Source organism: Lissotriton helveticus, chromosome 8 (genome assembly GCF_964261635.1).
Source record: "Lissotriton helveticus chromosome 8, aLisHel1.1, whole genome shotgun sequence".
In the NCBI taxonomy this organism is placed as follows: Eukaryota; Metazoa; Chordata; class Amphibia; order Caudata; family Salamandridae; genus Lissotriton; species Lissotriton helveticus.
The window spans coordinates 846630543-846657400 of NC_136069.1; the positions used below are offsets into that span (position 1 = coordinate 846630543).

Consider the following 26858-nt stretch of genomic DNA (forward strand, 5'->3'; position numbering starts at 1 on the left):
GGAAGGCATTTGCTCATGAGTCAGTTGAACTCCTTCGGGTACAAGACAAATATCTGCTCTAAAGGAAAGGCACAGCTGAAAGGCTTTATTCAATTAAAAAATTCCACACACAATCTCAAAGAACAAAACATTCTTCTCTGAATGAAAAATTATAAAACTAAGTATTATACATTTTAAATGTTGCTTCAGTTTGTTGACAAAAAAGAAGTAACTTGGATTCAGATTCCCCCCTCTTCCACACGCTCTAGTTCAATATTTATGAGACTTTCTGGTTTACATATACTGTAGGGAGATTGGACACAGGATATGAGATTTTTTGTTGTTGTTTTTTTCTTCAGGAGATTGGACACAGGATATCAAACTTCTGCAGCTAATCTCCTCTTGTCAGTAGACAATTGACTCAGTTCTTCAAACCAAAACCCCAGCAAGAGACCAGATGATAGTTTCTGAGTTCCATGTGCTCCAGCCCACAGAAGACCACATAATCTGAGTTAGACTCCATCTTTAAACAACAGGCATGTGAGTCGGGCTCAGCAACAGACATTTGGTAAGTGTTCCATGGTGATTTAGAAGCAACACCAGCAATTTCAGCTCTGGCTCTATGGAGGCAATCTGTACACTATGCTATGCTATGCTATGCTATGGGATTTGTAGTGCGCATGGCGACCCGCAAGCATCCCAGGGATTAGTGGAAGAGTATGCACAGAAAAGCAGAGATTGGCAAGATCAAGAATATGAACAGTCAAGGCTGAAAGAGTAATGTTTCAATATCTTTTGACAGATGAGACACAGTCAGGCAGGTATATCCCCAAATCATGTTTTGTCCCTGAGATGCCCAAACATTGTAGTCTAAAAGTAGAAGTGTACAGCTTTGAGGAATTGAGAAAGATTGCTTAAGTCCCACATCAGCATGGTGCATAAAAGTGGACTGTACTTAAGGTGAAATAAGGCACCACCTGGCCTTACGCACCGCAGGGGGGAGATGCTTTTGTCGCAGAGTAGATGGTCATCCACCTAGAAGTGTCAGGCTACTGTTTCGAGGCCATGCTCTTTGTTCAGCTACGTGTCCAGTCTTGTACAGTATTGTCATACGGTCATTCTTCAGAGGTGATGAAGAATTGTGACAGGGAAGTGTAATGATCTCTGATATGCGAGGGTCTTAGGGTAGGCCAGTGTAATGAGGACTGGGACAGAGGCCTCCCACTAGATCTCACTCTTCTCTGTAGCACAGGCAGTCTGGACATCAGTCCACACATGGGAGTGTGGTCATTGCTTCAGGACAGTTCTGGTTGCCATCAGTGAAGCATAGATTCAGTGGTTACCGCAGTAGCCCCCGAGGCAGGCAGGGTGACTTATTTCTTGAGAGCCTGATTTGGGAGACGTGGACACCTAGGTCAATTTTATTCCTCACCCAGGAAACAATAGCGATCAATACTGATTGTTACATTATGCCAGGTGGTCACCTTACATTATGAATAGAACACTTTAGCCAGGGAAGGGCGCTCCCTGCAGTGGCTGCCAACTTTACAGGAAGGGGAAGGCAGTCCCTCAGACTTGATGATACAGAGAACCCTGCAGTCAGACATTCTATCCCAATTTCTGTTAATTAAAGCAGAGGGAATAGTGTGCGACTGAGCCACTCTCATCTATGCATGGTGTCCTGCCTCATGCTGCAGGTACAGAACCCTGAGTTGTGCAAAGGTCAAACTACACCTTCCATCACCTGCTGTTAGATGACAGCATCCCTGCAGCAAAGAAAATGAACGCCTGCTAATTTCATATCGCCACTTTATATATATAGTTTTTGATCTACTGATAGAAATACTGACTTTAAAGTGAAACCATATCAGCTGCGTCCTGACGAAGGAACTGTTTGGAAAAAGGTTCCACTCCGAAACGCGCGTCGGCGCTGTTCTCAGTTTCTAAAGTATTTTTGTACTCTGCATATGACAATTATTTATGTATAATGTTTATGACAATTGTTCTGTGTTAGTTAATGTGTTATGTACAACCTATGTCTTGCACAATTGGGATGTGTATGGTATTACTGACAGTTGTGTGATGTGTGGTGCTATATTGTCTTTGTATATTTTTTGTATCGCTTTTGCTTTCGGGTCTTACTGTGAGACGCATCGAGAACTCGGCGGGGGCTGTTTGGAAGGACTTGAAGCCCCAGGAGACAGCGGGGCAATCAGCGTGTGCCCGAGCCGCTCCCTGCACACCGGTAGCGCTACTTAAACACCACATGATTTCCGTAACGCGGAACGCGCGCGGACGTGCGCAAGGCTAAGCCCGGGCAAAGGGTGGGCCGTCTGTGGCCGTCCGGGGCCAGAGTAGGCCGGGCGGGGCCACCCCTCGTGGTGCTAGAAAGCTGGTTCCGGAGTGAGCAGCTGGATGCTGAACGAGGATTAGGTGGAGAGGAGAAGAAATGCGCTCTGTGACTTTGGGCCCAGGAAACGCAAGTTGACTGGGAAATCTGGTGTGGGGAACTTTGGCTGATGTTAGTTATATGCACTTCACGTGGGTCAGAACTTGGTGGAGGAGAGACGAAATAAGCTGCACGTGCGGGGAGTGCAAAATTTGGGTGACTTTGTTATACTTTCCATTTAAATATCATGGCTGGTAAAGTGAAAACGCGTTCGACCAAAGGAAAACTGAACTCCCCCCCAATGTCTCAGGCGCCCTCTCATGATAAAAGTATAACCCTTCCACCATTGGCAGAGCCCACCGTAATTGATCGTATGCTGCGGAAAGCAATTGGGGCAGTATCGAGCGAAATAGAGTGGACAGAAAGGCGCTTGTCCTTGACACCATTTACGGATTTATCTATTTCGTCCCAGGGGTCAGTTAATGATGTTATGGTTATCCCTTCCTCCACCCCATTAGAGTCTCTTGATCAGGACATTCCTTGTGCTCAGTTGGTTAGTGGGGTAGACACGGTGGAATCCGTCCCTGGTAAATCAAGTCTGATTAATAAGAAATGAAGAGTCTGCCCGAAGATGTCTAGAATCAAGAAAACTAGAGCTAGTACCCTTTTATCTGTAGCAAGAAATGCTTCAGGGGAGGCTAGGGCAGAACAGTAACCCCAGCTGCCAGCCCCGTCAATCTGGATGGCACAGAGAGTGTCTGATTTGAAAACTCATTTAGAGTCCTTCATAGTAAGCCAGCTTAAGCCATTGGTTAGTAGGCTGGATAAAATTATTAATAAAGTAAAGTATAGGGGTAGTGCATTAGGCCCACCCTTGATTCCCACTAGCATAGTGACTACTACTGATCCTAGCCTAGCTCATCAGGTGGCCACACTACCGAGCAGGACGGCCTGTGGGCAATCCATGTTAACACAAATCTCTAACTCACAAGGTTCATCTGTGCAGCAGGATAGGGCTATGATTCACATAGAAAAAGTACCACATGCTGGGGAGGGTCCATCTATGCCTCCGCCAGAACAGCCAAATAATCAGACCCTAAATCTTAAAGCTCCAGTGACAAATAAGATTGACTGTGTGTCCAATATATGTACCATTAATGCTCTACCCACTGTTAATTTACCGCCAGAAGCGTCCCCCTACGTAGTAGTTCTCCCAGGGGCGCCGGATTTAAAGAGAGAGCAGAATGAGTCACACCTGGAATTAAGAAATAAGACCATACACTGGTTGAACCAAAAAAGACCTCTTGTAGGTAACAAAAAATGGGGAAATTCTCCATGTCAGAAGGGTGAATTGGCTAGGCAGTAGGTGTAAAGACATATCGGGTAACTGCATAATTGTAAATTTTAGAGACAAAAGAGTAGTGGAGCACATCCCTAAAAATGGGAGAGATAACATTCTAAGCAGTATAATACACTTTCCACTAGGACACTTTTATCCTAGACAACCTGTAGCAGATGATGGAACCCACCTTTTTGGGAGACCAAGGGAGGGTATAAACCCAAACAGGAACCCAAGTCACACTTGGGGTAATCCCAGGGTGAGAGATTGGGGGCTATCCAATTGGACAAATAGATTTGGTCCATTGATGTCCCTTGAGGACAATGATTGACTAATTAGATCCATGATGTCCATAGAATCCCCCGTAAGAAGAATAGGTGGGAATATCAATCACCAGGAACTGCTAGGGGTGGGCTGATAGCCTCACATAAAATTGTTTCTATAGATTCCCGGTCGATAAAAGAGGCTTATTCACCAACAGTATCTAGGGTGGAGAAATCTGCTAGGGCCCAAGAGCATCAGACTAATACTATAGGTGGAGGCACCTTAGACAAAGGTGAGTCAAGGGACATCGTACACACTCACGTTCAACAGGGCAGTGGGGCCCAGCTAGGGCCCACAAGGGCTAAAGAAGGGATTATTCATGTAAATCCATGCACCCATGGACTAGTGGGTGAGCAGCCAGCAGATGGGTGAATAAAAATAATTTCTTGGAATGTAGCAGGTTTGGCAAATAAATTTGATAATAGTGAATGGCGGCTGTATATAAGCCAATTCCAGATTATCAGTTTACAAGAGACTTGGGTGGTTGATAATAGTCTCTTCCACATGACAGGGTATAAATGTTTCCACATACCGGCGCAGAAATCTAGATCAGGTAGAGCAATGGGAGGCCTGTCCATATATATGGCCTTAAACCTCCAAGGGACATGGACTAGTGTGGCCTGGTTATCCCATAATGTACAGGCCCTGTGGTTTTGGGGTAATGGTTAAGGCTGATTTTGCTCAACGTATATAATGTGGGAGCCTCAAGAGATAATAATCCCATTTTACAAGAACTAGATTACAGACTGAGATTGCTAGTAAGAAAGGGGCTTTGACTCCAACCACTTTAGTCATGGGCGATATTAACTGCCACCTTTGCCCACGTTTGTTCTCCTTAGATCCAGAATGGTCCCGCTGCCCAGTCAAGAATGGCCCCCACCTTGATCATACTCCGGAGGGAATGTCCCTTAGTAAACTCTTAGACAATCACGATCTTGAACATTTGATTAATATGATAAACTTGGAGCATGATGGCACCCTCCCGCCAACCTTTAAAGGGAGAGGGTGTTCATCATTTATAGATTATATTTTTGCATCCAGGCTGCTAAAAAATTGGATTAAATTAGTGGGGATTGAGTGGAGCCCATTTAGCGACCACAACCCTTTGGTACTGGAGCTTATGTACCTGGGACAATCGAGGATAGGCCCCGTGGGGGGCATCTCCCTGAGGGCAACGGACCAGGGAAGATGGCTTAGGTGGTCAAAAATTGATGGGAAAATGTTCTACAAAACCCTGATGGATAAAGGGAAATTATCTATCGAGGATTGTCTAGACCCCGCAGTAGAAGGGCAATCACTAGTTAGAGCGTTCGGACAAGTAACTAGTGTAGTTGAGGGACTTTTAATGTCAAGTGGGCCCACGAGAAACAACATCATGCCGAGATGGTTTGATGGGGAATGTTCGCGTGCTCTCAGGGAATTAAAACATAGCTTAAAAAATAGGCCTAGGGATAAACAAAGAGTAGCCCAGTGTAGACAGGTATATAAGAGTGCGGTTAAGAAGAGGAAATTAGCACTAAAAGCGGAAGCATGGGCAGACCTAAGGGAAGCGGCGGATAGAAGGGATATAACTGAGTTCTGGAGTATAATTAATAAACCATGTTTCCAGGACTGCAATGCGCCGGAGATTGGGACAAATATTTTGCCAGAACTGTGGCTTACACATTTCAAGGGTTTGTATAACCACGGACAGGAAAGTCCTTCAGAGGTGGGGTGGGTTGTCCAACAGGGCCAAGTAGTCGACTTCACTTTAGATGAAATAACTGCTGGAATTAAGGACTTGAGTAAAAATAAAGCCCCCGGCCCTTATGGTACACCACCTGACTTGTACTTGTCTAATGTAGAGTTATGGGCCCCAATTCTCACCAGAGTGATAAACGCCGCAACTAGGTCTGGTCTACCCCTGTCCTGGTCCACTGCCACGATAGTCCTGATTTTTAAAAAGGGCGATAGGGACAACCCCCAGTGCTATCGACCTATCTCATTGATAGATGTTTTAGCCAAGATTTTAGGTCGGGTAATCCTTAATCGCCTTACTGAGTGGACCGATGACTATAACATCATCTCGGACATCCAGTATGGTTTTAGGGCAGGGAGGTCCACAAGTGATCAATGCCTGAACCTTTACATGCTGGTTGCTAAATACACTAAAACCAGCAATGAAGCTATTTATCTGGGGTTCATGGACTTGGCAGCCTCCTTTGATCATGTTAATAGGGACAAACTTTGGTCCCTGATGAGCAATTTGGGAATCGACCCTGGCCTGATTAATATTCTGAGAGAATTACATAGGGATACCACCGCCAGAGTACGCTATAACACGAATGGGGGAACACCGATCCATTCCCGTGTACAAGCGGGGTGAGGCAGGGTAGTATCCTGGCCCCTTTTTTATTCTGGCTCTATATTAATAACCTAGAGCAGGCTCTGATTAATTTAAAGACAGATTGTCCGAGAGCAGGAACGCGTCATATACCGGTACTTTTGTACGCAGATGACGCGGTCCTGCCGTACCCCGAAGAGCTTACAGATCCTAATTGATGGATTTGCCAAATTCATGGAAACCTTAGATCTTTCTGTGAACCTAAGTAAGTCATATGTTATGCTGACAGGCAATAAACCTTGCGCCAGCTTCTCCTATAGAATAGGAAGTCACACTTTAGAAAGGGTGGACTCTTTCTCCTATCTTGGCTTATTATTTGACGGTTCACTTAAATGTAACCCTCTGGTGGAGGACCGTTGTTCTAAACTAGTATCTTCAAATGGGGCTATTTCAAATTATGGGCGTAGACTGGGTCGCTGGTCCCCTGAACAAGTCATGAACCTATATAGTTCCATATGCTGCTCAAAGTTATATATGGCTCTGAAGTGTGGGGTTTTGTAAACATTGATCAATTGCAGCGGGAGGAAAATAAATGTTTTCGATCTATTTCAAAAAATACCGCAGAGCTGCCCAGTTGTAATTGCTCATAGGGAATTAGGGAGGCCTTACATTGAGGATCTGGTTAAACTTAGACCTATCTTAGCCTGGATAAAAATATGGGTAAACCCTGAAGCAGCCCTGAGTAGACAAATCTTAAAAGATTGTCTCGATAGGGACAAAAGTATGAATATCCTGTGGCTAAGATACGTGAAGAATAGCCTGGAAAGTCTAGGTTGCAAGGACCTCTTCACAAATCCCGCAGTAATTGTATCACAAGATAAGGCCATAATAAAGAGATCTTTTCTGGACCAGCGAACCACACGTAGAGCAGCTGTTGAAGGGACCAAACACTCAGTAAGCGCCCATTGCCTTGTTAAAACCACCGAGGGGATGGAACCGTATCTGTTTCTCATGTATAATGCACAGGACAGGTTTTTAATGTCTCGTTTTAGGCTCAATCTTTTATCACATCTACTGGCTGATCCGCCAGGTTTTACATTGACAGTTGAGCAGAAGGGTGCCTGCGGCTGCGACAATAAGTCTCCGCAGGACACCCTTCATTTTGTACTTTTGTGTTCCTTTTATACAATACCCATGAGTATATTTTTGGTAGAAATTTTAAAACAAGCCAAATTGAATCATGCTAAAGACGCTTTACTTTTTCTGCAAAGGGCAAATGAGCCTAGGACACTCTGTTGCATTATGAATTTTATCAAAGTCTCGGTGAGATTAAGGGAAACCAGGGGGCAGGCTTGATACTGATTGTCGTAATGAATTTTTAATCCTTTTTTTTTAATCCATGTGTAAAATCCAGTCAGGTTTCAGATAATGTTTTAATTGTTTTTTAATCACTGAATAAAGAATTACTGACTGACTGACTGTGTTTGAATCAAGCATGTTATCCTCTTTATTCAAATGAATTCATATATATATTTTTTTAATGATAACTTTCGATACAATTATAATAATAAAACAACTGTGTGAAACCTTGAACATACTCCTCTGTGGGGATTTATGTTCATCCCTATTCCTACTCTACTCTATTACACAGTTCAACTCCTACCTGGCTGTACCACCCACAGCCTTTGGGGACAGCAAGCTGAGATTCCCAGTGCTCACCCGCTCTTCTGCCAAGAGCTAAAAAGCATGCTTCCTTGGCAACTTTGGAACTTATGCCCACTTACATGTTCTTATTCAGAGAAAACACCTGCCAGAAGGCCCCCATACTGATCCTCCATAAGAACTGCTCTCTTGCAGGTGACTTCCAGCACCACCAGGACCTTTCCCTTCCTACACAGCATCCTTCTGAAGTTTTTGTGACTGGCCGTCCTTGGGGTCACCAGGCCTGGCTTCCTTTTACCTCTCTCCAGTGACATGCTTGCCCTCAAATAGAGTATGATTCCAAGCTGATGATATAGTCTTACCCAGCAAACCAGTCAATTCATTTGCAAACAAGGGTGAGATGGCTCAAGATGCACGTGGGTCGCTCTTTAAAACCAGTGGATGCTCAGAACAGTCTAGTGTTTACAATTTGTGGTCGACCCGTGCAATCTCCCTCAGTAGTTTGATGCATTGACTCACATGCCTCAAATGTGGCTGAGATCACTCTCCATTGGCAAAGATAGTGAGTCCGTACACTGGTTTTAATGGCAGGTGACTTGGGCATTTCTTGAACCCCACCCAACACCCTATACACCACAACCCCAAGTAAACACCAGATAGGTACATCTTGTTTACGACATCTCCAAAATCTGCTCCTTCGCATGCTTACCAAAAATGATCCTCATCATTCAAGCCAGTCTTATCCAGGTCACTCTACTGCTCCTCTGTCTTCCTCAATGCTCCAGAGCAATAAGAATCATCTTTCGCATGAAAAAATTAGCGTATTTAATCCTATCGTGCTGAACTAAACTAAAGTCATATTTTATTTGGTTGTCAAATCCCAGAATGCATTGTAAAACTGAAGTAACCATTTAACGTAACTGCAAATTGGGCCCCTGTCATGATTGTGATCTTCAATAAAAAACTGTTTTTCAGACACCAGCATTAAGCATGCTGGGACTTGAAGTTTTGCTAGCCTCACAAGTATCAGAATACAAGACCAAGTGCGCTTAGTGCTGGTGGCTGAAAAATAAGCAGGATGAAATCCATACATAACCTGGAGCAAGTGGAGATACACGTTGTATTCTCGGAATATGCTATTTTCAAATAGTAAACGAGTGATCAAGCGAGCTTCAGTGTTGTCACTTTTTGCATTTCTAGAGAGCTCTGAAAATTCCTAGTTTCATTTGTGCATGGTTCATCCAGTCCAGGTGTCTTTCGTTGTATATTAAGACGTTAAGCTTTTATCTGGTATAAAACCACAACTATCAATCCCAGTACTCAAATAAACTTACGGGGCAGGGTAAGGTACTCACATGGATCTGTGAAACTTGAGAGTTCTCTACTTGGCTGACATAATTAGAGGGACCAGATGACACCATGTCTCCAGGACACAGCTGTTCCAGTTCTGGGTTGTGATTTAGTACATCAGTGGATTCTGGGAGTTGTAGTCTTGGTTCATTTTAATTGAGTCAAGAGGCTCAACACACCTAATAAAATGTAAAAACAAAATCCAGGAATGGTAAATTGGTGTCACGCACGGATCCATCTGGTCACCCTAGAAAAATTAAAAACAGAAGCTACTTATCTAAACATTTGTGTTTTAAACTCTACATTTTATCAGTGGATGCTCGGTTCGGGACGATGAAAGGCGTATTATAAAAAGACATGTAAGCAAGTCCCTGATATTAACACTGAATAATTAGAAAATAATTAAGTTTCGGGGAACCAACGAGAGGCAGAGGGAAGCACGTGGACGTAATCAACACGCAGGTGATACTAATTGGCAGTTTGGGGTCCGCAGGCGGGTGGGCGCGAGGCTCGTGAGGGTTTAAAAGGAGCTGCTCGGGAGCTAGCAGTGACTAGTCTTTGGAGTTTTAAAGAAGCTGCCGCAGCGTAACAGCGCTTAAATATAAGGTACTGTTATGATTTTTTTTTTATGTAACTCGTTTATTAGTTTTTATTTCCCAAGATATGTGGCGAGTGTTGTTGAGTGAATTGTGCATTTCGCTGTCCTACTTTTTGTTAATAAGTAAAGGGTTTCTTTGGAAGGAACTATTAATCAGCAATGCTTAAGTAGTGTTTTGGAAAAAAGCATGTAACGTTTTTTTGTTTTTTGAATAGACTAGCGAACGCCAGGGTTAATACATTCTGAGGCTGCTTAAACTTCATTCAATCCCCGTTGCTTGTAGTGTCTTTCTCGCTCTTGTAGGTTCTTCAGCCATTCGTCCTTCCGTTACAGTCCTTTTTTCTGTTTATTTTAAAATGTCTTCCGCTGAGTCCACGTCTGTGGACTAAGTGCTAACCGGCAGCCCCATCACGAATTGAAAACTAGAAAGCTGTACGACGTGGGGGGTTGTTGGCATCCTTGGGGGGGGGGGTGCTTAAAAATTGAGCTTTACAAAATATTGTGGGGGGGGGGTGTGTGTGTGTGTCCTATGTAGAAGTATTTTAGCGGCGCTGCTTTCTAATCTTTCACTTGACGCACAAGACTACAATTCTACAGGACCAATTGGTACATGTCAGGAGTACAATAGTTGTCAGTCCGCCAAATGAGCCTCCAAGCAGCCTCTTGGAGGGGAAATTCTTGCAATGCGGCTGCTGATCCAGCCATTAGTGTGGGGGAGAGGGGCCTACACAGACTAGCAAGGATGGGGAACACCTGCAACGCAGACTAAAAGAAAACTGGGGTAGGGCTAGGCAGCTGAGACGAGATCTTCGAGGACAGGCGTGTATGGGGGGGGGGGGGGGAGAGACAGGTGTAGGAGGGATGATGGCGTCTGTTTCATTCTTCCCCGGGCTGTATTACAATAGGTGTCCCAGTTGGCAGAACGGATTTATCGGATACTCTGGCATGACTGACATGCCTTCAGACGGGGCCCCATGCTGTACTCTACATCAGTGGTTCCCAAACTTTTGACTCCTGAGGACCCCCATTGAGTCACCACTGGAAGCCGGGGACCCCCAAGCAATTTGTATGAGTTACATTTCTAATATTAAAACAGTAATTCGAAAAAAATACACACGTGTGCACACAAAACAAATACTCAAAGTATTTAGGGGCAGATTTACAATAAGTGACGCATCCATGCATATCAGCAGGGATGCGCCACTTATTGCGCGCCATGCCTCCGCCACCATTGATGCGACGCATTTACAATGCTGCGCCTCATGGGGCAAAAAAGCACAGATGCATGACGCATCTGTGCCGTAAAGGTGGCGCATTGCTGGAGTTGCGTCGCAAGCGTGACACAGCTCCAGCAATGCTCTGGGGGGCCGAATCTTGTTAATGCTGCGTCAATCCTTACGCCTGCTTTAAGCAGGCGCAGGGTTTTGACGCAGCATGGGCCCCAAAGTGACTGAGTGAAATCTTGTAGATTTCACTCAGCCACTTTTAGGAGGCGTTCCTGCGCCGGAACGCCTCCTTCTGGCGCAGGGCTTTACAACGTGGTGCATCTCTCAGATGCGTCACGTGATAAATACCCTGCACCATGGCGCATCTTTTGCTTCGCCGCTGCATCACGAAAGTGACGCAACGGTGGCGTAAAAGAGGAGCAAGGGGCTTGTAAATCTGCCCCTAAGGATTTTGGGGCCAGATGTACGACCACTTCATTTAGCGCCTCGCAATTGGCGACACATTGGGAGTGGCAAATTACGAGTAGCTAAATGAAATGTACAACAGTGTGTTTAACACTGTTTCGGATTCCCAATGGGGTCGCAAATTGCGAGGTTCATTAACATTAATGAGCCTCTCGCAATTTGCGAGCCTATTGGGAATGCCAGCCCTCCTAGGTATGGTGCCTGCTGGGCTCTGCAGGCCACCATGTCTGGGACTGCTTTTAAATAAAGCAGTTTAAAAAAAATGCAACCCATTTACCATGCATTTAAAAAAAGAAGAAAATGAAACGTTTTAGTTACATTTTCTAAGGGCAGGCAGAGTTCCCTGGGACCACTGCCTGCCCTTAAAAAATAATTTTGCATGCATTTGCAAATGGGAAGGGGTCCCCTGGGGACCCCTTCCCATTTGCAAATGCATTACCATCTACTTGAAGTAAGTGGTAATTGCGAGTGTTTTGCGACCGCAAAACATTTGTACATGGTTTTGAGACTCGCTATTTGGAAGGGAATGCCCCTTCCAAATAGCAAGTTGCAAAACCTATTTAGCGAGTAGCAAACAAATTGCGACTCGCGAAATAGGCAATGTACATGGCCCAATACGTTCTTGCATGTCAAAGCGGATTCACGAACCAGTTCATGCATATAAAAACGGATCGTACAACTGGCCCTTAGTATTTTATATTAAAGTAATTGCCCCTCTGTCACATGTATTTCATTTGTTTTATAGCATTTCTCATACCATTGTAGGATGTCAGAGCACTTTACATCACACACATATAGAGACATTGAATCGGACATGTAAAACAGTGTGTATATAAAATGTTTAAAGAGTGCTTGGTCTGGAAAAGCACAAACTCAGGATTCAGAACATAACACAGTGGCTAGCACTGACTTTAACATTAAAAATGTATTTCCACCCAAATAAATCTTTTTAGCAGCATCAGGATAATGAATAACTGGGAAAAAACAAAAGTTACTAACTGGTACCATGCAGTTTGCAAGCAGCTCTTTGATGACAAATTATATTTCCCTCTGCTACATTACGATTGTCACTTGTGAAGTGCACAGTAACAAAAGAATCTCTATGACAAAAGCAGTAACCACAAACCTATGCACATAAAATGCTGCTTTTTAAAATCCATGTTACACGTTCTTTGCAGTAGGCACATTAACCTTCTGTGCTACATTAGTTAAGTCAAAGCTGCCACTAAACAAAACTCTCCTCATGCTCCATCAGGTACATTTATCACTGGCTTTATCTTGACACTTTTATTGCTTCTGGAAAGCTGCTAATTATACAAGAAACTTTTCTGTGCTTTTAAAACTGTTGCCTGCGGACCCCCTGGGAATGTGTCACGGACCCCTGGGGGTCCGCGGACCACAGTTTGGGAAACACTGCTCTACATGACGTGATGACAGGAGGGAGCTAGGACCCTGTATGAGGAGAGTATTCGGGGAAAGGGAGCGTTCTGGTAGATGGAGGTAGAAAGGGAACAGTGAAAGTTGGCGTTCCCATGAATGTACCACAAAGTAAGTTACAGGTCAATAGCTTCTCATTCGTGCGGTCACGATATCACAAATAGTGTCAGAGCAATACATATCAAAGAGCTGCTGCTCCCTCTGTTGCTAATGAATTGTATGGGTATGCCCCCCCTCCCCGCTCCTTATGAGCTGTATTGCAGACAGGTGAGCTGGTGCCCACTCTGCATCTCTTGGAAGGGGGGGGGCTAATGGATCCAAACATCTCTCTGCAGGTGGGTGGCGTTGTCTACTTCCGGTTGCAGGGGGTTCTAGTCTCCTTTTTAAATGCAAGTGGGTTGTTGCCTTCAGTGAAAGGTGGATTTGTGGCTCTAAACAGCCTGGTCAGCTAATCATTAATCTGAACAGGTCCACATTTGTGGCTGTGCTTTGGCAGCATGTTAACTGTAATAGCGTGCACTGTCCCAGTCTGCACCGGGGCACACACTTCATGGTGCTATGAGCCCTATATGTAATGGGCACCCAAATTGTAAATCCACCCAGGGTGCCTTCTAAGCACCTTCTTGTTATTACCTGGGGAGTATTTGAGGGTCCTGCTGCTGTCAATGGCTATGCACCTGATGGGGTTCCACTTGTGCCTCTCATAATAATCTTTTTCTTTAATTTGAAATTCAAACAATGGATTTTTTTGCTCCGTAACCGTTCTGTAGTCTTTATGTTCAGCTCTGACAGGCTGGTGCTCAAATGATCCACTTTCTGTTAACTGGTTCTTCTGCTGTGCCTTGCAAACCAAATGCTACACCACCTACAGAACTCTTCAGACTTTCTAAAATTCCGGTATCTAACAGATTTGCTTCTGACCATTTACTCTTGTGATGCTAACCCACTTTAATTCCTACAGCCTGGGATTCCTGACTTGTGATCTGTCATTACTGCAGCAGCACGGTAGTGCAACATGTCTGAAACCTTTGACTCGGCTGGTTTAGTTTGCACTTGTTCAGAGCTTATGCTGGGACAATCTGCGAAGGAGAATAGAGCGGTCTATGGACTGCCGAATGAGTGGGCTACATCTCTACTTCCTAAAACTATATATTGCTATTCAAACACGATCCATACTCTGCCAGGCGCTTCTGCATAGCATTGTGATACTGCTTAGACCAGCAGTGTTGCATAAATGAGGCAAGGGTTTGACCTGTGAAATTGCGTGATCTGTAAACTTGTTTTACTAAGACACTCCAGCGCAGGCTGGCCTATAGCCTTCAGTAGTTGAGTGGGCTTATTTCCACACAAGGAGTAGCCAGCAACAGAGCTCTCGATCTAACTGCTTTTCTTGAATCCACCTGCTCCTCCCAGGTTCCAAGATGCAGGACATAACAAATAGCTTCTGCTGTCGCTGCTACTAAGGGCTGGTTGCTTCCAGTATTTGAAACTCTGACACTGTTCACTTGAGTTTAATAGTCTTGTATAAGGTGGGATAGAGATCGCTGTGTAGTTGGGATTTGTCTAAATCTAATCCACGTCGCTTGGTAATAAGGTCCAGATATTCCATAGGTGCTCTAACAATGTCAACGTTGCGATGGCTAGGGTGATGACTTTAACATTACCCCAAAAAATGTTTAATGTACTGATACTCTAAACTTGGGGGCTGAGAAGGAGGGCGGATCACTGAGGCAGGCTTCAAGGTGGCAATGAGGACCAATCACTGAGGCAGGATTGGGGCGTTTCAATGTAAATTAACCTCTGCATCAGGATCTGTGTATGGGGGTCTGTAGGGCGGTAGGTTTGCATACTTTGGGTAAAGTCGACCTAGTTATCCCAAACTTTTCCTTTGTACTTGAAGTTGTAAATCATTTTGAGGATAGCAGTTTGAAGATTTCTTAAGGTACTTGATCTGATCTCCACAATCCAAAGGTGCGTGACTTCTGTGATCATGTTAAGTATGTCTTCTGAAGCCTGTGAAGTACTGTTTGACTACTGACAAGCACTCTAGACAATCTGTGGTGGGATGAAAGGTGGTCTCTGTGGTCCAGTGTCACAAGCAAGTGCCTTCTGATAGCAGAACGCTTGGTGATGGTGATATATTTGGGGGTTGTAATGGAGTGTGGCAGCACAAACTAGTAAAAGGTTTTTATTTATTTTACCCATAGTATCTACTATATTCCCAAACTTGCACGTGACGGGGGATTGCATCCCGCTCGTGCTGCAGCCATCCTCACTTTTAGTTCATGGGTGCACCTGTTTAGTGTCTCTGCATTGCTTTGGATATTGTGTCCTTGGACCCCTTATCTCCTGAATGCATAAATGTGCAATTGATTTTAACTTTACATTTGTGGGGTGTCTAGGTTCTATGTCTGTTAAGTAATGGGCTGTCTGCACTTGTGTACTTTGCTTCTTGACCTCGCCGACCATGTCCCACACATCCTGTGCACTAGTAGTATAGTGTGAAACATGCTTAAAGGCAGCAGAGCATTACACAGGGACAAAAGTAAAGATTCTTCAAGTAACTGTAGGGGGTATCTCGGTTCTGAGAGGGAGTGGATGGAATATGTCATGATGAGGTCTTCAATGAGCTTTTTAATTGTAGCTATTCTGATGTATTTTCCACATCCTGGGCTCCTAGATGGAGAGGACATATTACCGATCAAGTTGGTGCGTGTTGGGTAATCCAAGGTCTTTACAATGTTGTTTGAGCACACATTTGTAGGCCGATTCTGCCAGTCACCCCTTAAAGCCTTATCCAATCACACATGCAATGTATAGTCCACTGTTGGTGGGTGATCAGCATTCAACTATGGGACTGTCTCACTGTTGTGCTATCTAAATTGATATGGGCTGGCTTAAGTGAAAGCCTAGAGTAGTTGGTTGAGCTTGGCTGTTAACTGATTTTTAAAAAATTTTTTTAACTTCTAAGTGCTAAAGTCATGCATTTGACTAAATGTTGTTCATTTATAGATCTATAACAAAAACAATTTGTTTTTTGTTTTATCCCTCTTATTCTTCAGCCTCTTGTTATAAACTTCTCTAGTAACTCCTTGGTCTTCTCACCTGGAGTTATTACTAATATTCCCACTTTAGGCTCTTTATCATTGGCTCTTCATGTGTGCATATGTTTGTTGTTGAGTGCATCTATTTGGAAACCCGGTGTAGGAAACTATTGTCTGAGCTTACTGGTAAATGGTCAAAGGCAGACATTTCCTGGTCCTAAATTTGGCAGTATGGAAGTGATCTGGACCATCTGCTCCAGTGTATACTCAACATCCATTAATGTTAAATTAGTTAAGTGGTGTCTTACTCCTGGGGTGTTAAATATCAGTCCAGGTGGTTCGGATTATGCTCAGTTTTTCAGAATAAATGACTGTAAATTAGGTTCACTTAGCTTAATTGCATGTATATATTATATAGATGTTTGAAAATTTGAGAGCGGTCACTGGAGTAAGATTGCCAGCTCACCTTTTTTTACTTTCGAACCAGATCTTCTAACTGGAGTACTTTGATATTTGTAGGCCCGAGACATGTCTGGACGTGGCAAGAAAGTTGTGAAGCAGAAGACTGCTCCCAAGAGTAGGTCCTCCAAGGCTGGTCTGCAGTTTCCAGTTGGCCGCATCCACAGGCTTCTGAAGAAAGGCAACTACGCAGAGCGGGTTGGCTCTGGGGCTCCAGTGTACCTGGCTGCTGTCCTGGAATACCTCACTGCAGAAATACTGGAACTGGCAGGAAATGCTGCCCGAGAAAACAAAAAATCCAGAATTGTTCCCCGACATCTGCAGCTGGCGGTCAGGAATGACGAAGAATTGAACAAACTGTTTGATGGTGTGACCATTGCTGAAGGCGGTGTCCTACCGAACATACAGGCCGTGCTTCTACCCAAGAAGACTGCCAAAGGATCTGCAGAATCCAAAGATGTTCAGTCTCTAGAATTTTAGAAACTAGTCTATTGTTACATAATGCACTTCAATGTATAGTAAATGTTCTTTTAGTACTTAATTTAATAAAATGTTTTAGTGGCTCAACTTATCATAGTTACATGCTATATTGCAGGTTTTCTGGCATGATACAGCTTGGTATCTAAGAGTGAGCATTTAGTATGTGGCTTGCGATAGATATGTTGCAAAGGCTAACTCCAATTATTGCCCAAACAGGAGTGCTCTAGATAGCTCAGGGGTGAGTCCTTCAAGGTGGCTTCTGAACACTGAGTCCCTGAACCTTGGAAACCTTTCTCTCCTAAGCTTAGATCAGGAGGTGCTTAAGGCTGTGTTGGTCTGAACAATGAGAATTCAAAACTGTTCCTATAAAAGAAGCAGTCTACATATTGAACTTGAAAACACCTTGCAGGCTGATAAAGAAATTGTCATGCTGAGGCTCTTATAAAACATATAGTTCATTTAGTCTTTATTTCGAATAAAAAATTCATAAAAGACAATATACAAACCATTCACAATATAAAATCCACTGGTTATTCCCTGATACAAATAAAATACAATACAAATAGATTAATACTGCTAATATCCACATTATGCTAAAGAAACATGAAACAAAAATACATCTGGCTAGAACAATCAATGCAAAGGTACATTCAGTCTCTTGGTTCGAATCAACCAGGCCCAACCCAAAAATTTAGCAACACAAACCACAACTGTCTCTGATCTAATTTCTTGTAGTTTTGTGAGTGCATCTGTGACCACTACAATTCAGGGATGTACATATGGGTTTTAGCCATTTGCTTCTAGGTGATCGATAAGCAGGACAACCAAAGAAAAGATGGCCAACACTTTCTTCCTGGTCAGGACACCAGAAGCATTTGTTTCCTGTTTTCGTGTCCCACTTTGCAGTAAAGGAATTGACAGGCAAGGTGCCAGTACGGAACTGATGATATAGTTTGCGGTCTAACACCTTGGAAATCAAGTCCTAGTACTGCTCAAGGGAAGGAATAACCTTGTGCATTAAAAATAAACCAGTTAAATTTGCATCCAGGGATTGGGTTACTAAAATAGATATTTTCCAGGCCCAAAAAAGCGCCTTAAACTCAGATTTTGATGGAAAAATTGACCCCCCTGGGTTGGACCATAACTCTGGAAGGCCCATCATATACAGGATGTTTTTGACTTCCCTAAGCTATGGTATTTTTTGCGCACCCCACAGTGATTTTACCTCATCTAATTCACGGGAGAAAAGACTAAGCTCTGGGGTGGTCCAGAGACGACGCCATAGTGCCACTAGGCGATACTGTGCCATCTCGTTGATAGGTCTACAACCAAGATCTAGTAACAAAGGTTTTATAGGTGCAGACTGCGGGAGACCTACCAGGTTCCGTAGGAACCTATTCTGCACAATAGCCAAGCATGATAGATCCTTGTAGCCCCAGACATCAGCTCCATATAGGGTTGCAGCAATAACCTTGGCGTCATAGATCTTTAGGGCTGGAGTGATGCGTTTTGTTAGGGAATTCCTTTGTTCATGGACCAGACATCCAGCCAACCGGTTAAATTTAAGTTTTGTTGTCTCCAGTTGGGGGTTCCAATTGAGTTGGTGATCAAGGGTCACACCTAGATATGTCATCACCTTGACCTGCTCAATTAGAACACCGTTTAAAGTGACAGAGCAGTTAGGGGGGGTTTTCTTGCAAAAAACCATAAATTTGGTTTTCTCAGCGTTTATCTGCAAGTCATTTGTTTTACAAAACTCTGAGAATCTGTTCAGGGCTACCTGAAGCCCACCTCTTGTTTTCGAAAGGAGAAGGGTATCGTCCGCGAAGATTAACATGGGATATTTAAAACCGCCCAGAGTGGGTGCGTCGGACTGTGTATTATTAAAGTATTAAAGGACCACCTGATTAATAAACAAAAGGAACAAGGTGGGGGCCAAGACACAGCCTTGGCGCACCCCACGTTGAACAGGGAAGCTTTTGGTCACCTGTCCCCGACTCCCCCCACCTTACCTGAGCAAAATTATCCTCATGTAAGCGCTGGACTAAGCTCAGTAGCTCTAATGGAAAACCCATTAGTCTGAGGGCCTCCCAAAGTTTCTTCCTTGGGACTAGATCAAAAGCCGACTTGAGGTCGACAAATGCGGCGTATAAAACACCGCCACCCAGAAAGACCACCTTCCAAAAAAGCAGTGAAAAACGGAACACCTGATCTATAGTGCTGGTACCAAACCTAAACCCTGCCTGCATAGGGGAAAGTATGTTGTTTGATTCGATCCAACCCTGAATTCTTACTAAAAGAGAATTTTTCTGGATCGAATCGATCAGACTAATAGGCCGGTAATTTGGGATGGAGCGGTCGCCTTTCTTGTATACTGGCAGAATTTCCGCCCCTTTCCAAGATTTGGGGATCTCAGCCCCGGTAGCGATGTTATTAGCCAGTAGCGTGATGTAAGGAACCCATAGGTCAGGGTTTAGTTTAAAGAGGTCTGCTGGTATAGCATCTAGGCCAGGAGCTTTACCAGACTGTACAGACTCAAGGGCGTGTACAGTATCAGATTCTAAAAAAATAAGTCTGTCTCCTATTTTGGGTTGGGTACACAGTGGCGTAATTGCAGTGGTTTGATCCAGTGCTACACTTGGATCTTTAAATTGTGCCGAAAAAAAATTCCACCCAAGACTGAGCCGAGACGTGATTGTCCGGTGTTTGGGCAACTGAGTCCCTACCCCGCCTGACAATCAACCAAAATTCAGTTAGGTTAGAGGATTCACAGGCTCTGAGGAGATCAAGCCAGTAAGAATCATCCCAGTCCCGCTTAGCTGCCCAAATGTATGCTTATAGCGCTGCCTAGCTGTCCTAATCTCATCAGTGTTACGCGCCTTAACAGCAGCTATTAAGTTGCTGTGGGCGTCTCTGCAACTCTTGTTGTACCATTTTTTTGTGCACCTTTGCAATATCAGACTTTGAGGGTTTGGTAAGAAGGTTTTTAAGGCCCAAAAAAACACTCCTCGTGGAGATTGGTGATTGTAGGATCAACGTCACCAGAAGGGGGTAATGGTGGCATCTTACTCCACACGTTCAAAACCTGCTCCTCAATCTTAGAAATAAGCGCTGAGTCAACTAAGACCCTGGACCATTTTACTCGCCGTCTGTTGTCGCACAAAACTACATCAGACGTTAAGCAATTAGTTCCCATGACTGGAGCACCCAAACCGGGGACCAGAATCTCCAGGGAGAGAGGATTATGGTCACTCTCTGGTCTGGACTCTACCACCATATCTCTCACAATAGACCATGATGCGATATTAATCAATATATAGTTGATACGGCTAGAGCTCAGACCGTTGTCAAAGGTATTAGTCCCTAAACTGTCAGAGCGTGTACACCCATTAACTGGCCGAAGGCCCCATTCCAGACAGAGACCCAACCAATGTAAAGCTGCCTCGGTGCCCCTAACTCCCTTGGTAATGGTTAGCGGGGGGATATTCCAGGCTGTATTCTCCTCCGATCCCACATCCTCTGCCAAGGTGAGTATGGGCTCAAAAGATGTAGTCATGTCACCCGCTACTATGACAGTCTGATCAACTTTAGAGTTCTTAAAAAGTTGATCGAGGTCATTCAGGACAGTTTGTTTCCTCCCACCCTGACAGCCACGGGCATAGACATCAATTAGGAGGAAATCCTTGGTGTTGGCTTTGCTCAAGATAATACATAAGAGGTCTGCACACTCTACCAAAATATCCTTAGCGTGAAAGCCCAGATTGTTTTTAATCCAAATGGTAAGGCCACCAGAGGCCCTACCCTTGGTACTCCGGATAGCAGGTTTGGTAAAGTTAAGATAACCCAGTCTAAATAAGGGGACTGTTGACCATGTTTCCTGGAAAACAACGATATCATAGGAGTCAAAGTTGACCCAATCATCGTTGTCCAAGCGTCCCCGTAACCCTGCAATATTCCAGGAGACCACTCTTAATGGATTATCCGTGCCGTTGGCATGGGATATCTGTGCCTGGCCCATTTCCCCTGTCCCAGTCTTAACTAAAATATCAATAGGATCTGGGATTGGACCTATATTTATAGGAGGAATTAAACCATTAGTAGGTGTTATTAAAGTAGTGGGTAAGACAATCCCTCGTGAGGGAAGAGAATCCATAGTAGGCATTATATCACCAGGCCCCCCAAGTCAATCAGCCTCCTCCAAACAGCCAAACATGTTGGAGATGGGTGCCCCTTGCCACCAGTTTTGCTGGCTATGTCCATCAATCCTGTGAGTTGTCAGTCTAGCATTCTGGACAATTGACCATAAATCTTCCTTCGCAGGTTGGTGTCTTGGGGGATAGAAAAAAGTAAGGGGTCTCACAACTATTGTGGAGTTAGGTTCGTAAGATGGCCATGCACAAAGGTGCTGTGCTGTGTGGGGGTCTGCAAAAGATACCACAACACAGTCGCCGGCTAGGGACCTGTGTGTGGGGCCTATCCAAGGCACTCTACGTACCATTAGTACACTGCTTCTTTGGTGGACGGGAAGCTGTTTGTTTGAATTAAGCCAATGAATGACTTTGTTTTTCAGAGAATGATGGTTCTCCTGAGAATGCAGGCCCAGTTCAGGAACTCCAGCTAATATAATAACATAAGGCCCAGCTTCCGGTGGAAGGTCAATAAACCCTCCACGAAAGTTGGGACGACTAGCCGGCCGGTGAGTTATTCACAGAGTCTGGCCTTATGACGTGGTGTGGTACAGCTCGTGAGTTTGGTTTCTGCCTATGGTGGGCTGAATTTTGCAAAGGAAGAGAGTTTGGTGCAACAGAACTAGGGGTGGGTACAGTATGGTTTACAACAGTGGTGCGGGGCTTTGGTATGGGTTTGGGTATTGGTGGGGTCGCAGGGATATTTTGAGGTATTTGTGGGGGTGGTAACATGGGTTCTGGTGCCTTAGTCTGAAGGGTTGGGTCGATTTCACGTGGAAGCTTAGCTTCCATTTCCTTTAAACTCAGGCTAGCCAGGGTGACTATAGTCCTATCCATTTCTAACAAATTATTCTCTATGCGAGAGCCTTAATTCCAAGGGGGTGAGTAATTGTTTTAACGTACCCCAAACTATTTTAAGGAATTCTTTGTCACCCCCCCCTATCTTTCTCAGATCCACTCAACCGACCCTCCAGTTGATTCGCTCTGTTCGTCCCTGGGGAGGCAACCAAAATATTGTCATCCACAGGGCTATGTAAACCAAGAGCAACTTCCCCGCCCATAGTGCAGAGATTAGTTTTAGAACTATCGTCCTTCAACCCGTGAGAACCCAAAGCCCTTCTACTGTTAAAAAACTGTGATCTAGCAATTTTAGCTTTTTTCCGTGCGTATATAGACCTAGCAAGGCATTTCTTTTTATAAATGGCAGCTTTCTTAACACTGCTTGGTCTCGTGGGTAAATTAGTTTTGGGGGGAGAGGAGGTGCCTGTCAGGCAGGTAGGTGGGACAGGATCCTTATTTGGTTTCACAGGGGTAAGTTGGGGGAAAATATTGGAAAGGTAGTAGAAGGGGCAGGATGGATGGCTGCCGTTATTAACAATGGCCGAGGACCTACTGTGTGCTCGGGGGTACGGGCAGAAGCAATGTTCCCCAAGGAAGATTTTTTTTGTGCTGGCTAAGTGCTCAGATAACCTTCGTGCAGCTTCAAGATCCAAAGAAACCCTGTGCTCCATTTTACTAATTTCCTCGTCAATAGCCAAATTGGTTTTGATTAGGAAATCGTCCAGGGTTCTGTTGGAATTGTTCGCAGCCATAAGGGTTTTACTCAGACTACCCCGTGAGCACATTATACAGGATATATAAATAACAATAAATACAGAAACAATAAAACTGTATAATGCACCAGCCAGGGGGGGTGGCCCAGCCCAGCCCTCTTAGTCCTCGAACGGCCTCAAACGGCCCGCTCTTTGCCCGGTCTTCGTCCCAGGCTGCGTCCCGCGCTGCGGGAGGTTTTCTAAAAGATAAAGGGGCGTGTAGGGCGGTGGGCGGGCCAGCAGGGAGAGCGGACCGGAAGCTGGTGGTTGGTCTCGCAGGGACTCCTGGTTCCTGGAGTCCCTGCACGCTCGCAGCCCCGCTAGCACCTCGCGCCTCAGACCGCCCTGCAACTGTGGGTCCTCCTTGAATGCCCCCTGCGCCTCTCCAAGCGAAGCGGCACCCGCGGAGCAGGTGCGGCGAGAGGTAGAGTTCGGGCGGTGGAAGAAAAGAAAAGGAGCCGCTGCTGTCCTGGTCGGTAAAAGTGCCTCCGTGCGATATAGTAACCCACAGAAAGAATAGCAAGGAACGGTCTTAAAGCCTCAGCGGGGGGCGGGCCAGCAGGGAGAGCGGACCGGAAGCTGGTGGTTGGTCTCGCAGGGACTCCTGGTTCCTGGAGTCCCTGCACGCTTGCAGCCCCGCTAGCACCTCGCGCCTCAGACCGCCCTGCAACTGTGGGTCCTCCTTGAATGCCCCCTGCGCCTCTCCAAGCGAAGCGGCACCCGCGGAGCGGGTGCGGCGAGATGTAGAGTTCGGGCGGTAGAAGAAAAGGAGTCGCTGCTGTCCTGGTCGGTAAAAGTGCCTCCGTGCGATATAGTAACCCTTTTGATGGTTTAAACAGGAAGGTTTACATGGAGTGAGGCAGCAGCTTCGTAAGACCAGGAGTGACTTGTGTTGGTTGTCGGAGGGCAAGGCTGAAGAGGGCAGGATCTGGAGCACAACATGCCCATACTTTAATAAAGTTACCCTTCTTGTGAAAGACCGCATCAGGAAAGTGTTAATTCTGACCAGATGTCTCAGCTGAAATGGGAAGGACGGGTATCTCTGTACGGTCTTCAGCTTTATAAAAAAAAGTATGTATGTATTCTCCCGAGGGGAAAGAGTGAGCCGCACACATCACTGTAAAATTAAAAGTTTTATTTTGCCAGTTAAAAGGAGGCTCCCATGTCCTTATGCATTTCAGCCACCTTGGCCTTCTTCAGAGGAGGAGCTGCCAACTTCTTGGGGCTGTACACACACATTATAACTCGGCAAGTTCTCAATTAATTATCACGGTGATTGCTCTGATGGACTGCAATGTGGAGCATGCTGGTTATTGTAGTGTTTCCAAAGCCCCGCAATTCTTACCCTCCAGTGGGCGATGTTTGCTTAAATCTGCATGTAATTCTCCTGCGATCCCCATGCACACCATTTTCAAATGTGCTGGGGTCCCAAACCAGGAACGGTTCCTGGTGGCTACCGCTGCCCTTGTAGCTTTCAATGAAGTCACCAAACGGTCCAATTTCGGGCAGTAATGGCACGCTTTAGAGGGCGGTGCGATCTTCATGGTAGAACCAAATCCGCATTTATATTCCTAAAACCTCTCCTGAGGGGAAAGAGTGAGCCGCACACATCGCGGTAAAATTAAGTTTTATTTCGGCAGTTAAAAGGAGGCTCCCATGTCCCTTTTTATTTTTTTTGTCAAATCTGTTTATTAGCATTTTGTTAGATTTCACATTTGCAAGATACAATATATAGATCAATCAGCATGTCACTAAGCTCCAGACTCATCAGCTCAACATACATTTGTCTCAGATCTATACATCAGGAAAACATGCAGCCGCGTTGACAAGTTCACATACTTGATGGCCATGCACCTAGATATGACTGGTGCGGGTAGGGCCCGTTCAGACTCTTTCCGCTTCCGGTTTGGGCTAGCCTGTATTGCAGTCCTATACAGTAACATGCACGTAGGGTGGATCTCTCTATTACATACTTGCGCCCAGAAGTGACTTTTATGCAACCATAGAATAACAAGAATAAAAACAAACAATATTCAAACAGAAGCGGCTAATTGCTGACAGTCACGTGTGCTTACACTCTTCTCCCCCCCCCCTCCCGAGGCTCCCATGTCCTCATGCATTTCAGCCACCTTGGCCTGCTTCAGAGGAGGAGCCGCAAACATCTTGGGGCTGTTGAGGTACTGGGTTTTTCAGAACCGGTACCGAACCGGTAACCCAGTGGTGTCAGGGTACACACCCAAAGACCTCGAGTACTTTCCTGATTTAGACCACAGAAACTCAGTCTTCTAGGTGAAGTCAAGGATCGATTTTATTGGCTGCAACCAAGGTAACAGGCGTCCTAGAAGTACAACAGCACAGGATGTATATTCTCAGGAGACTGCTCAATCTTACAAAGCCAGGCTTCTCTTTTTATACAAAATATTATGCTTCAGGCAAACATTCTTAAATTTACAGTAGGCCATTCACATATTTTCACTACAAAGAAAAAGCAGAGTCATGATGACAAGCCCACATTACAGTTCGTCCAGCCCATAATAAATCACCCGGCAAGGCCCAACAGTTTCATCGAATATCGGTGGACCCCCAATAAAAACGGGCACCTCCTCCTCATAAAGCAAGTCAGAGAGAAAGGAACAGGGACAGGTGGGAGCAAGATTAGGCAGGGTGTGTGTGCGCAGGATGAAAAGGGTTTATGACATGTTGTGCCTTGATGCTATCTCGTTCGGCCACTGGGAGAGGAACTGACCAAACCGGTTCGGCCTGAGGCAATGGTTTCAACCTGCCCAGGTCAGAGAAAAGTAAATTAAGGTGTACGTGTCCTTTGGAATCGAATTTAGCTGTAGTATAAGCCTGTCAGGGCAACCCACAAAATGGCTGCCGTACACAAAATGGAAGCCAAGGATTCAAGACGAAAATGACGATTTCGAGGTGAAATCGTCACTCGAATATGACGAAAATGCTTCTACATAGTGTACTAGCCATTTTCGGTCTTTTGATATAAAAATCGTCATGCTATGATGAAGTTTTATTCAGGAGTCCAGAATTTTCAGAACTACACTGTGCACACACACAACTCGGCAATATATATTACTGCCATTTATAAAATTTAATCCACCATCACAATTATCCCACTATGCCCTCCCCCACCCCAAAAGTCCAGTCCCATCATATAATCATTGCTTATCCATCCCTTCCAAAAGTTACTTATACTGTTTTTTACACTCTCACTTCCACAGAGTCATCAGGACATTTTAGACCATCTAATGGATATCACGGGGTGGATATCACGGGGTGGACCCACTGTAAATGTGCTGCTAAGTAATACGCTTCCAAATTGAGAACGGCTAACCCTCTCTTTGATGTTGGTCATTGCAATTTAGCAATGGCCACTCTACACTGCCTGTTTGCCATATGAGGCAAACAGCAAATAAAGTTCCTGAAAGACCCTACAAGGTATTCCCCATAGGTAGTGCTGTGAAAAAGTAAAGCAATCAGCAATGCTATTCATCTTGCCACTGAAAGCGGCCTTGTCCTCCAGAACTCTACACATGCACATAGACCTACGATAATCCTGACAATATTAAACTCCAACAATTCAGATGGTGTACTGTATAGTCAGACCCCCAAAAATTTTCAGGCAAGTTACTTTCCCAGTAGGCCCCCATAAATCGTCACGTTGCAGCATATCCTTCAGCAATGGGAACCGATAGATTTGTCTTCCTGAAGCTTGCCTAAAACTATCTGAGGCTAATTACAGGGGGTAAATCTACATTTGTATTTCTGGAATAACACTATATATTGCAGCGTTGATACTCTGTGAGCCCTACCCTGACCTATCCTACATCCCAACACCGTCTACCCTCACGACACCCCTCACCTATGTGCATAGCTTTGTAAATAGACGAGTCACGGTGTCCCAAACACAACCCCGGGTCCCCTGGTGTAATGCATAACAAGGTAAAAGCCTAATTTGGTCCTCATTTCTCCCCACGCATGTCCCACGG

At 44.9% G+C, this 26858-nt stretch overlaps 1 protein-coding gene across 2 annotated transcripts; it reads left to right on the forward strand.

Moving 5' to 3' along the window:
- Window positions 1-362: 362 nt before the first annotated feature.
- On the forward strand, window positions 363-17162 carry LOC144772953 (histone H2A, embryonic-like). Of its 2 annotated transcripts, none has more exons than XM_078657655.1 (2): window positions 363-547; window positions 16656-17162. In XM_078657655.1, exon 2 carries the CDS (start codon window positions 16665-16667, stop codon window positions 17073-17075), a length of 411 nt encoding a protein of 136 aa, XP_078513781.1. In that variant the 5' UTR covers window positions 363-547; window positions 16656-16664; the 3' UTR covers window positions 17076-17162. The 2 variants fall into 2 exon arrangements, with proteins under 2 accessions (XP_078513781.1, XP_078513780.1); XM_078657654.1 differs by lacking the exon at window positions 363-547 and adding an exon at window positions 9838-9972.
- The last annotated feature ends 9696 nt before the right edge of the window (window positions 17163-26858 follow it).

Coding starts and splice junctions, on each gene's coding strand:
- LOC144772953 (XM_078657655.1), top strand. CDS start 16,665: ATGTCTGGACGTGGCAAGAAAGTTGTGAAGCAGAAGACTGCTCCCAAG.